The following is an 11,718-nucleotide window of genomic DNA, read 5'->3' as shown; positions in this document are numbered from 1 at the left end:
CTCTTGGACCTCCACGACCAGCACGAAGGCCTCCCGCTCGCCCTTCACGTCCACCACGTGCACGCGGTGCCCGCCGTCCAGGAAGCTCTCGCTGGGCAGCACGCGGAGCACCCCTCCGCCGGCGCCGTCGTCCTTGAGCACCACCTCGGCCACTGCCTCGCCGCCGCGCGTCGCCGTGAGGATCATCCCGAGGTCGTCAAACTCGACGCACATGGAACGGCAGAGTTCGGCCGCCGTCATTGCTGTCCCCTGCTCAAACTCCACGGGCATGGAGTCGGCCACAGACGCCATTGTGAGGAGCTCGGAGTTGGGTGGATTGATGGAGACCCGGAGAGGCCATGGGTGGTGCGCTTATGTAGATCGAATGAGGGAGCCGGCCGGGGCGCGCCGGAGAAGTGGAATCCGATACGAGCTGGGAGTTCCGAGTTCGTGCTCTGCTCGGTTTGGATTTTCGCGTCGAGGTAAGATGAATCACGTATTAAAAATCAGTTTTGCTAAAGCACATTTAGATATGCCATAAGTATTGCACATCTAAGTCCTATGTCATTGATCTTACATTAAAATTCGTGTAAATATTTTTTTCTTTTTTTATCTTTTTGTGCTTGATTCACTCATTTAAATGTGCAATAGTTAGAGCACATCTAGATGTGCCCTAGACATACCCCTATTAAAATATGAAATTGAGTCAATGCAACAAGTAGCCCTTATAGCTCAGTGGTAGAGCGTCAGTCTTGTAAACTGAAGGTCCGTAGTTCGATCCTGCGTGAGGGCACTTTTTGTTTTGTGGCCCTCATTTTTGAGGCGCAAATTCGTGTGCATTTTTTTAAGCGCAAAACGATTTGTGTTTCGAATGGTGCGTCGTTAAGTACAATACAGTCTGACTAGTTTGCCGCCCAATTTGAGTGCTGTCAAGAATGCCGTACGGCAAAGTGCATGCATCGTTGCCGCTTTCTTGGAAGCAACGCTTTGCCCTGAATCTTCTTCCTTCTCCGATCTTCCAATCCTAGTCAATCCGCACGATACTTGCAACATGGAAACTTGGTCAAAGAATCAAAAGCATGCACTTTCATAAGTCAAAATGAGCGAATTTGACACGGATGCACGGTGGATCACCTGCAAATGCCATGGCGGCGTACTTTCAGTCCAAATTCAGATACCTAGAACTTCATTTGTTTGTGTTCATTTGAAGAATTTGAAGTTTCTGTGAAGAAGGGAAAAGAGGACACAAGGAGGTGTGTAAAAATAGTGTCAGCACAATCCTCCCCTGTGCTTACTTGAAGGTCTTCTTTGCTCCTCCCCTTTGAGCTTGGACCGTTATCAATGATTAATCCAACATTAGCATGGCATGTCACCACAAGCTTGGCGCCACTAAGATTTCGCCAAGTAGTACTAGTACTTCTCATGATTGCGGTTTTGCAACCATTAACAATGTGTGAAAACCTGAACAGGGTCAGACTAGCCGCTGTTCGGAGTCCCTCCGCTCCACACGACTCTGCTCCCGGAGCAGCCGGAGCTGCAGTTAAAAAAAGCAGAGCAAGGAAATAGGTACTCCATGGACCCTGGTATTTCCAGAGCTGCTGGGTTGCCGAACAGCTCCTAGGTCTCCTTTCCAAACCGGATGGAGTGATGACAAGAGAAACTTGTGTATAGTAACCGAATCAGACATCTGAACTTATCAGTGATATTAAAGAATTGCAATTATTGATCTTTGTACTTGATTAGTTCACTAGTATCTCACATCAGCAGTACCGGTACAGTATAATACATGTAACAACAGAGAAGAATGTTTTTCCCCCTCAAAAATGAATCTGTAATAAACTAGAAAGAATCAGGGTCTCTTTTCCCCAGAAAAGAAACATGAACAAAAGAACGGGATCACAGGAGAAGTCATTTTCTCGTCTATCTAGTGGCCGGGTCCCTTGGGGCTGGGACCGGCCGCAACCTGGCCATGAGCAGCTCCACCGTCTGCCTCGCCTTGTCCGCCAGCGTCACCGCCTGGACGACGCCGCCGTCGAGCAGCAGCGCCTGGTCCGCCGCCCGGCGCGGGCCTGGCGGCATCAGCGACATGGGACGTCGACGTTAGAAGCACGGCGAGAGCCACCGCGAGGAGAACGCGCGCCGTCGACGAACCCATGAGGTATAGGCGTATAGCCGAGTCTGCTCCTGATCAAGACGATGATCCTGCTGTGTTTCGATCGATGAGGCAGGCAAACAAGCTTGTTCTTGCTCTTGTGTGTGTGGGTCTGAAGTTTGATGTCTGTGTTCTTAGCAGCTAGGCTGGTGCTCTGCTCTTTATATAGGCAAGTTTTCTGCAGCGCGTGCGCGCCTGGTTATTGACGACTTTTACGTACGGCGTGCCTCAGGAATTCGCTGTTGTTGACCATGGGGTGGGGGCGGTAGGAATGATCAAACTTGGGGGGAGGGGAACATTGACCAGGTGTGTATGGTGGGCGCAACTGCAACCTGTGGAAAGTCAGTCACCATGCATGCAAGGTGTAGTTGGAAAATATAACACCCGTGGAAAAGAGGAAAGTCGTCCGTTCCCAAGCGGGATATTTTTATTTTTCTCTTCCATTTCGTTATCTCTTACTACTAGACATTTGTTTGCCCATTGTAGTGCGGCACTGGTACACGACCAAGTCAATAGTATAAAGGTTGCTCGTAGCTTCCTCCCGTTACTATCGAAAAGAAATCAAAGGCGTGCGTTGTTGAATTCTGCTGCTGCTCCTTGACTTCCGTTCTGCACGTTGCGACGACGTACGTGTAGGCTGCCGTCGTTGGTTCCTCGAAGCAGCCTGTGCGACGCACGGGCCGTACAACTCCACTTGTTTCGAGTTTGGGTACAGGAAACATCCGAGTATTTAACAAAAAACTACCACATTTCATGAAAACATGTTCAAAAACTACCATTTTATGAATTTGTGCCAAAAACTATCATTTTTTTACTAATCTGTGACTAAAAACTATCATGTTAGAAAAGTGCCCGATTCGCTTTTTCTGAACGCCTTTTTGACAGGATGGGCCCACAAATCAGGTTGACCATTAACTTTGACCATTAAACCCTTTAACGGTCGCGCAATGTGCGCACTCTCGCGCTAGCCACGTCATTACCTAACGATTGGGCGTGATGCGAAGAAAAAAGAATCGAGCTAGCGATTGGACGAGGCTGTGTGTTTGACAGCTTGTTGCTATTGGCCCACATAGCAGGTTTTCGCACACGTGACCTCTCTACTTTCATCTCCCGCAGCCCCTCGTCCCCTCCCTGCTTCTCCGCCGCCGCCGCCGCCACCACCCTCCAAATCCATCGCACGACTGCAAGAGAGCTAGCCCGCCCGCGCTGGCGACGCGCCTCCGCCTCCTGGTCTTCTCTATCTCGGCACTGGATCCATCCCCGCCCCCGTTTGGCGTCCCGGTCGATGGCGCTGAGGAGGAGGCGGAGCGGTTCTGTCGTTGGGTTGAGCGGCGGCTGGAACGGGTTGGCCACAGAGATGGCCGTCCGCAGTGTTCTTCTCAGGCAGAGAAGAGGAGAGGAGCGTGAGATGAAGAGGGGACGGAGAGGGAGACAGCGAGCCCATGGAGAAGCGCCACCGGGAGCAGATCTGGCCGTCAGCGGTAAGGCGGCGCCCCACTCTAGCCATCTTCCTTCTCCCGCTATGCATATGTTGTTTGTTTGCCAATTTATTGGGCAGATTTTCAACTGGAAGACACAAAGGAGGTGGCGTAATGGGCATGGAGATTCTGGTGTTGGAAGAAGAAGATGAGCAGCCAAATACTTCTAGGTATTATCGTTTGGCATGTTTCATTAAAATTCACATTTGCAAATATTTGTGCTCAGCAGTTCTATCCCTAACTTCATGATTGCTTCTATTAAGTTCATACAGTAACACAAATATTGTGTTTGTACTATGTATTGTTTGCTTGCCTACAAACAGATGGTTGGTATATTTCTTGCAGTTTAGGAACATAGTGAAATAAGAAATGAGATTAGAAAGAAACCTGAAAGTTTCTTGCGTTGGTAGAGGGCTAATGGGTTATCTTGGAGATAAGGCAAAGGATGTACAATGTACAAGCTGCACTTGTTTGGTTTTGATACTCTTGAACGGTTCATTGTAATTGTGCTATATTTAGATTCTCAAAGTCCTTTTCACTTGTTGCAGGGTTCTATATTAATAAGCATATCTTTGCATTATAGAACCTTTTGTATTTTGTCTGCTGTCCTCTTCACACTATCTTACAGCAGCATCTGCTGTGTCAGTACAAAACCTGATTGAAGTTACGAGTTAGGAGACTGCCTTTATACTTGCACAGCTACTACTAAGCCTTTCTTTTTTGTGAATATTGCCCATGTTCTTTTCATTATAATGTACTAGCCTATTGTATTGCAACATTAATTTTATTCGATCTAAATTACAGGAATGATGAAACTCGTGTCCGCCGAGAGGCCACCTCGAGGTGGTGGTGGAGCTGCTCCGGCACCTTGACGCCCAGGGCGTCGGTGAAGAACAGGTCGGGGTACAATGCCCTGTACGTCGTGGCCAGAGAAGGACATCACGGTGAGTTTGATCCTGACCTCTTTGCTGTGAATTGCATGTCCCTCTGGTAAATTGTGGTGCCTTGAGCTTTGGAACTGTGTGATTTTCTGTTTGTTGGTTTTGTAGCGACGTACTTGGTACATACTAGCAGTTTGTTTGGTCCAGGATCTGGAAATGTATGTAAAAATGTACATAATAGTATAGTTGTGAACTGCAATACAAAGCTTGGCATAGCTTCCTTTTGCAATTAGCTGTCGTTTGGGGAAAGACATTTGTAATAGGATGACTCGCATAGCAACACTAACTTATAGTGAGAGTCTGATATTTTGCACTGCCTTCCACCCAGAACATCCTTAAGTAGGTTTCAACTAATTGGGATACAAATTACAGAACATAGATCACTCAATGTTTTAGTCTGTACAACTCCTTGCTGATTGATTTCTTCATTTTGAAATGAATTTTAGGTGTTAAAATCTCTTCGCTTGTTTCTGACCTTAGTGTATGTCTGTTTACAAGAGATTGAGTTGTTACACTTCAAAGACTGGGCTAATCGGGTAAACTGCCGTGCAAAATATGAAAAAGTTTTAGGATAGGATCACTTGCAAAAGTTTGGTGCATGATCTGGATATTTGGCATGCATTGCATGTTTGTATGATGGCTGCGGACACCTATAATTGTAGATTCACATCAAATTTGTGTGCCTTTGATGTGTTTATGCATATCGTAGATACCTTGCTTCCAATAGAACAACCAATCATCACTTTCTAATTTTAGAATGGTAATGGTGAAACTGGTGTAATCGATAATTCATTTGTATCTAGGATAAGCTAGCATAGTGTATTAACATATGCTGACTCCTGTATTATTCATTGTATGCTTATGTTGCCTATTAGTTATGTAGGACACGCGTGAGAGGTGTGCCCGTGTTTCATTGTTGCTGATGTAATAGCTTTCGAGTCACATGCCTGTCACCGTCGGAAAGTGCAAGAAGAAATCCCCGAGGAAGATCCACAAAGCCGAGAGGGAGAAGGATGAGCATGACCTATTCAATTATCTTTTCGGTGAACTTGGCGAAATAGGTGTGCATCAATCACTAACCTCGACACCTCGTAGATTATGTCACAGCCAGCATGCTTTAGTTACCCTGTCTCTGAATTTCGGGGGTCGTTTCCTTTTCCATGTGGTTATTTGGAATGTTAGAGCTGAGCGTGGGTATGTGTGAATCTGCATCATGTTGTTACCATCCATTTTCATGTGATGCTTTCGCGGTGAATACTGGGGTTCAGTATGTGTCATGGATTTCCTTAGTTAGATCCCGGTGAACGTTTATGCCGATGAAAATGTATGAACCCATTTAAAATTAGTAACACCAGAAGACCTCTCGGCGTTTGTTGACGATTCATTACATTATGCATACTTGTCAACATATAAATTGTGTATTGACTGCATCCATTAACAATTTTTTTCTAATCCATCTGTCTCACCCATGCATCTTGCATCAAGCTGTATGTGTGTTGGAGTCTATTGCTTCTTATATTGCACCATGTGTGTCGCGGGGTCGAGGAAAAGGTCGGCGCCGACGTCGACATGCACACATTGACGCAATCTTGAGCCGACCCACACTCGCCCATCCCCGGTCGTTGTTCGTCGATGGCAGGCCGAGCTCCGCCTCCACGCCCTGCGGAGTCGGCCCGATGTGTTGGGATTGGACCTTGATGGTGTCTGCCCCCGACAGGACCTCAACGGCGACCTGCAGGTCCGCCCCCTCCCCCTCTTTTTGCTGTACACTGGGAACACTCGGCATGACATACACCCATTGATTCGTGCTTTCTCCCCACTGAGATGCCTGGATACTTATCTAAATAAGGTGCCTGACTGTAAATGGGAAACTAGTGAATGTCATGATGCTACTTCTGTAATAGGACATGCTAGCTTGGGAATGTTCACAGTCCTTTTGTTTCACGAACTGATGAAACTGTATCTCAGAAACAACAATAATGATTGGTTTGATTTACGATATATTTTTTGCGAGTGTGGTTCGATTTACCCTGTTGTTCTGTGCAACTTAGTTTTTCGTAGGGTGAAAATTAATTAACAGTTGGTATGGAGAAAGGGAGAAGAGAGAGGCCACAGACCGGTGTGCTGATGAGCCCCCATCATAGGTGATGTTTCAAGCTTTTCTTATCTTATGATTCAAGTTTCTCTCTCGATAAAAAAATCTTATTATTCAAGTTGATTCACTCCTTCTGGATAAGTCCAAGTATGTTGTTCCTTATGTATAGGATGTTTCCTGGTACTAGGAACTCAGATCATTGTTGATAAATTTAGTAATGTATCTCACAAATGAGTAATTATGTCCACCCAATATGCTTATATTTTCATGCCGGCAAATCCAGAAAATTGTCATATTAAATGTCAACATAAAACATGCTGAATTATGTCCTCGGTCCTGCTCAAACATTACATAATGTTAATTTAACAAAGCATGTGGCCGCAAGCCAATTCTGAATTTCTTTATGGTGTAAATGAACTCTCATTAACTTCGAGCATAAAATGTTTCAGGGTACTACAACCATTTTGGTTAGCTGCAAGGATGAAGACAATGAGGAAAGAATGCAAAGATATTCAGTGAAGCCACAGGTAGGCTGGTTGATAAGTGAACTGTTCAATTTTTCTTGTGCCATTTATATCAAAACCTTGCATGAGTTTCTATTGGTTATTCAGTGATTAGGCTTCTATTGGTTAATCTGAATTTGAATTGTACTCTGGATTAAGTGATTTTCTGATATGGTGGCTAATTTCTATTTTTTTGGCACATTCTAATTTAAAAACGAAGCAGTAACAAATCATACTTGATGTCTCAAGCAGAAAAGAAACTAAATATAGCCCATTTTTCAGAATTGGGATTTCTAAACTGTTGTCCCAAAAGCATCACAAAGACACATTTCTAATTTCAGATTTAGCTTTTGGAGAACTATGGACAAGCCATGTACAAGTACATAGGCTGCTGTGTATACAGAAAGAACGAATGAAACGGGCTTGCAGATTCAGTTTTCATTTGCACGTCATCGAATGATAGAGGCGAGGGTCCCGATCTTTCGATGAGATGATAGCTATCGTTTTCTGTGGGAGTCGACCTTGACGATCCGACTACGAACGTGCGAGACGTCGCGCCTTAGCAATCGCTAAACCAACTTCTGAGGGGTTATTGACCACGCCGGAGCACGATCAACCTGACCACGAGGGCCTGTTTCCTGCGAGCAAACGAAGAACAAGCAAGAAACTGAGATTGCAATCTGGATATTGCGAATATAAGATGAAAGCTTTATTGATCAAGGTGGGGTTCTGTGACGTCTTGGTCTGGTCGTTGGACACAAACGAAGTACGCGAAGTTGCAGCTATGGTGAACTTTTAATCTAAACAAAACCCAAAGTCTAAACGACGCCCTAAGGGCTGTATATATGGAGGAAGAGAGGGGAATTTCGTGGCCCTTGAGGGTGGGGTCCGAAACCAACCCTAACTCTTGTTTCCCCACACATACGGACTCTAAAAACAGCCTATACTTAAGTATTTCGAAATTACATGGGCCTGGCCCATTAATAAGGTGACGCAGCACCTAGAATAGTCTATGGACGAATATTATGAAGTGGCATCTTGTATATTTCGTCCATGGCTTCATGCACTCCTTATGGCGGCTTCAAAGTCCTGAAATCATCACTTGTAACTCCGTTCTTGATCCCCTTGCGCATGCCATCAACTTCATGCGTGTTCTTGCTCCAATGTTCATCCTTCTCCAAGCTAGGCCCTTCATTTGAAAGCAAAACAAATGTATCCAATTTAGGCAGCATCATAATCTCATGAACATTAGAATCATTACCAAGAAACGAAAGTACCTGGTAATTTAATTGGCGTGCGCGAGCTCTAGTAATTGGTCCAATATATGTAACAGTAGGGGCTGTGGGTGTAACAATGGTATTGATGTCCTCATCATCCTCCCCTTCTTGAAATGAAGTCGTCTTCGACGGAAGCTCATCTTCCTCACCCAAATAAGGCTTCAAATCTGCAATATTAAAAGTGGGACTAACCCCAAAATCTGCAGGTAGCTCAAGTTTATATGCATTATCATTTATTTTCTCTAAAACCTTAAAAGGACCATCAGCACGTGGCATTAGCTTTGATTTGCGCAGATTAGGAAATCTATCTTTACGCAAATGTAACCAAACAAGATCTCTAGGTGCAAACACAACATGTTTTCTACCCTTATCTCCAGCAAGTTTATATTTAGCATTCATACGCTCAATGTTTTCCTTAGTTAACTCATGCATTTTTAAAATCAATTCAGAATGTTCTTTAGCATCAAAATTAACCTTCTCCGAAGATGGAAGAGGCAACAAATCAATAGGTGCACGAGGTAGGAAACCATACACAATTTCAAAAGGGCACATCTTAGTAGTAGAATGCAATGAAAGATTATAAGCAAATTCAATATGAGACAAGCATTCTTCCCACATTTTCTTGTTATTCTTCAAAACTGCCCTAAGCATAGTAGACAATGTTCTATTGACTACTTCAGTTTGTCCATCAGTTTGGGGGTGACAAGTAGTACTAAAAAGCAATTTAGTCCCCAACTTAGCCCATAAACATCTCCAAAAGTGGCTAAGAAATATAGTATCACGATCTGAAACAATAGTATTTGGCACACCATGCAAGCGAATAATTTCACGAAAGAACAAATCAGCAACATTAACAGCATCATCGCTTTTATGACATGGTATAAAGTGTGCCATTTTCGAGAACCTATCCACGACAACAAATATGCTATCCCTCCCCTTCTTTGTTCGAGGTAAACCTAAAACAAAGTCCATAGATATATCCTCCCAAGGAACACTAGGTACAGGCAAAGGCATATATAAACCATGAGGATTGAGTCGTGACTTAGCTTTTTGACATGAAGTGCAGCGAGCAACAAAACGTCAACATCCCGTCTCATCTTTGGCCAAAAGAAATGTGTAGCAAGTATGTGATAGAGGCAAAGGTGTCCCGATGTTTCGATGAGATGGTGGCTATCGTTTTCTGTGGGAGTCGACCTTGACGATCCGACTACGAACGTGCGAGACGTCGCGCCTTAGCAATCGCTAAACCAACTTCCGAGGGGTTATTGACCACGCCGGAGCACGATCAACCTGACCACGAGGGCCTGTTTCCTGCGAGCAAACGAAGAACAAGCAAGAAACTGAGATTGCAATCTGGATATTGCGAATATAAGATGAAAGCTTTATTGATCAAGGTGGGGTTCTGTGACGTCTTGGTCTGGTCGTTGGACACAAACGAAGTACGCGAAGTTGCAGCTATGGCGAACTTTTAATCTAAACAAAACCCAAAGTCTAAACGACGCCCTAAGGGCTGTATATATGGAGGAAGAGAGGGGAATTTCGTGGCCCTTGAGGGTGGGGTCCGAAACCAACCCTACTCTGTTTCCCCACACCAACCGGACCAACCGTACCAATCCAGAGGAGACGAAGGAGATTATGCGTCAAGTACAAGAACTGCTCGACAAAGGTTATATACGCGAATCCCTTAGTCCTTGTGCTGTTCCTATCATTTTAGTGCCGAAAAAGGATGGTACGTCGCGTATGTGCGTTGATTGTAGAGGCATTAATAATATTACTATTCGTTATCGTCATCCTATTCCTAGGCTAGATGATATGCTTGATGAATTGAGTGGCTCTACAATATTCTCCAAAGTTGATTTGCGTAGTGGTTACCATCAAATTCGTATGAAATTGGGAGATGAATGGAAAACAGCATTTAAAACTAAGTTTGGATTATATGAGTGGTTAGTCATGCCTTTTGGGTTAACTAATGCACCTAGTACTTTCATGAGGTTAATGAACGAAGTTTTACGTGCTTTCATTGGACGATTTGTGGTAGTACTTTGATGACATATTGATTTATAGCAAATCTTTGGAGGAACATTTGGAACATTTACGTGCTGTTTTTATTGCTCTACGTGATGCACTTTGTTTGGTAACCTTGGAAAGTGCACCTTTTGCACCGACCGAGTATCTTTTCTTGGCTATGTTGTTACTCCACAGGGAATTGAAGTTGATAAAGCCAAGATTGAAGCTATTGAGAGTTGGCCGCAGCCCAAAACGGTCACACAAGTGAGGAGTTTCCTTGGCCTCGCTGGTTTCTATAGGCGTTTTGTGAGAGATTTCAGCACCATTGCTGCACCTCTCAACGAGCTTACAAAGAAGGATGTACCTTTTGTTTGGGGTACCGCACAGGAAGAAGCCTTCACGGTATTGAAAGATAAGTTGACACATGCTCCTTTACTCCAACTTCCTAATTTCAATAAGACTTTTGAGCTTGAATGTGATGCTAGTGGAATTGGATTAGGAGGTGTGTTATTACAAGATGGAAAACCTGTTGCATACTTTTCTGAAAAATTGAGTGGGCCTAGTCTGAACTATTCTACTTATGATAAAGAATTATATGCTCTTGTTCGGACCTTAGAAAATGGCAACATTATTTATGGCCCAAGGAATTTGTTATACATTCTGATCATGAATCTTTGAAACACATTAAAAGTCAAGCAAAACTGAACCGTAGACATGCTAAATGGGTTGAATTCATTGAGACTTTCCCTTATGTCATTAAACACAAGAAGGGTAAAGAAAATGTTATTGCTGATGCCTTGTCTCGTCGTTATACTATGCTTTCACAACTTGACTTTAAAATATTTGGTTTGGAGACCATCAAAGATCAATATGTTCATGATGCTGAATTTAAAGATGTATTGCAGAATTGTAAGGAAGGGAGAACTTGGAACAAGTTCGTTCTTAACGATGGATTTGTGTTTCGTGCTAACAAGCTATGCATTCCAGCTAGCTCCGTTCGTCTTTTGTTGTTGCAGGAGGCGCATGGAGGAGGATTAATGGGACACTTTGGCGTCAAGAAGACGGAGGATATACTTGCTACACATTTCTTTTGGCCAAAGATGAGACGGGATGTTGAGCGTTTTGTTGCTCGCTGCACTACATGTCAAAGAGCTAAGTCACGACTCAATCCTCATGGTTTATATATGCCTTTGCCTGTACCTAGTGTTCCTTGGGAGGATATATCTATGGACTTTGTTTTAGGTTTACCTAGAACAAAGAAGGGGAGGGATAGCATATTTGTTGTC

The 11,718-nt window shown here is 44.0% G+C and overlaps 1 protein-coding gene and 1 non-coding gene across 4 annotated transcripts; both read left to right on the top strand.

The window, feature by feature from the left end:
• The first annotated feature begins 700 nt into the window (after positions 1 to 700).
• On the top strand, positions 701 to 772 carry TRNAT-UGU. The gene has a single exon. It is a non-coding gene; the product is annotated as a tRNA-Thr (tRNA).
• Positions 773 to 3,232: 2,460 nt separating this feature from the next.
• LOC125523920 lies at positions 3,233 to 6,512 on the top strand. Of its 3 annotated transcripts, none has more exons than XR_007290477.1 (3): positions 3,233 to 3,612; positions 3,690 to 3,779; positions 4,414 to 5,426. XR_007290477.1 is itself a non-coding variant. In XM_048688988.1 (3 exons), exons 1-3 carry the CDS (start codon positions 3,574 to 3,576, stop codon positions 5,442 to 5,444), a joined length of 357 nt encoding a protein of 118 aa, XP_048544945.1. In that variant the 5' UTR covers positions 3,233 to 3,573; the 3' UTR covers positions 5,445 to 6,512. The 3 variants fall into 3 exon arrangements, 2 of the variants coding, with proteins under 2 accessions (XP_048544945.1, XP_048544944.1); XM_048688988.1 differs by adding an exon at positions 5,434 to 6,512 and having other exon boundaries at positions 3,233 to 3,779; positions 4,414 to 4,553; XM_048688987.1 differs by having other exon boundaries at positions 3,233 to 3,779.
• Positions 6,513 to 11,718: the final 5,206 nt, after the last annotated feature.

Source organism: Triticum urartu, chromosome 7, assembly GCF_003073215.2.
Source record: "Triticum urartu cultivar G1812 chromosome 7, Tu2.1, whole genome shotgun sequence".
NCBI classification, from domain to species: domain Eukaryota; kingdom Viridiplantae; phylum Streptophyta; class Magnoliopsida; order Poales; family Poaceae; genus Triticum; species Triticum urartu.
This window is presented reverse-complemented; position numbering and strand designations above follow the sequence as displayed.

Coding starts and splice junctions, on each gene's coding strand:
- LOC125523920 (XM_048688987.1), top strand. CDS start 3,574: ATGGAGAAGCGCCACCGGGAGCAGATCTGGCCGTCAGCGGTAAGGCGG. Junction 3,780..4,413: donor GAGCAGCCAAATACTTCTAG/GTATTATCGTTT, acceptor TCTAAATTACAG/GAATGATGAAACTCGTGTCC.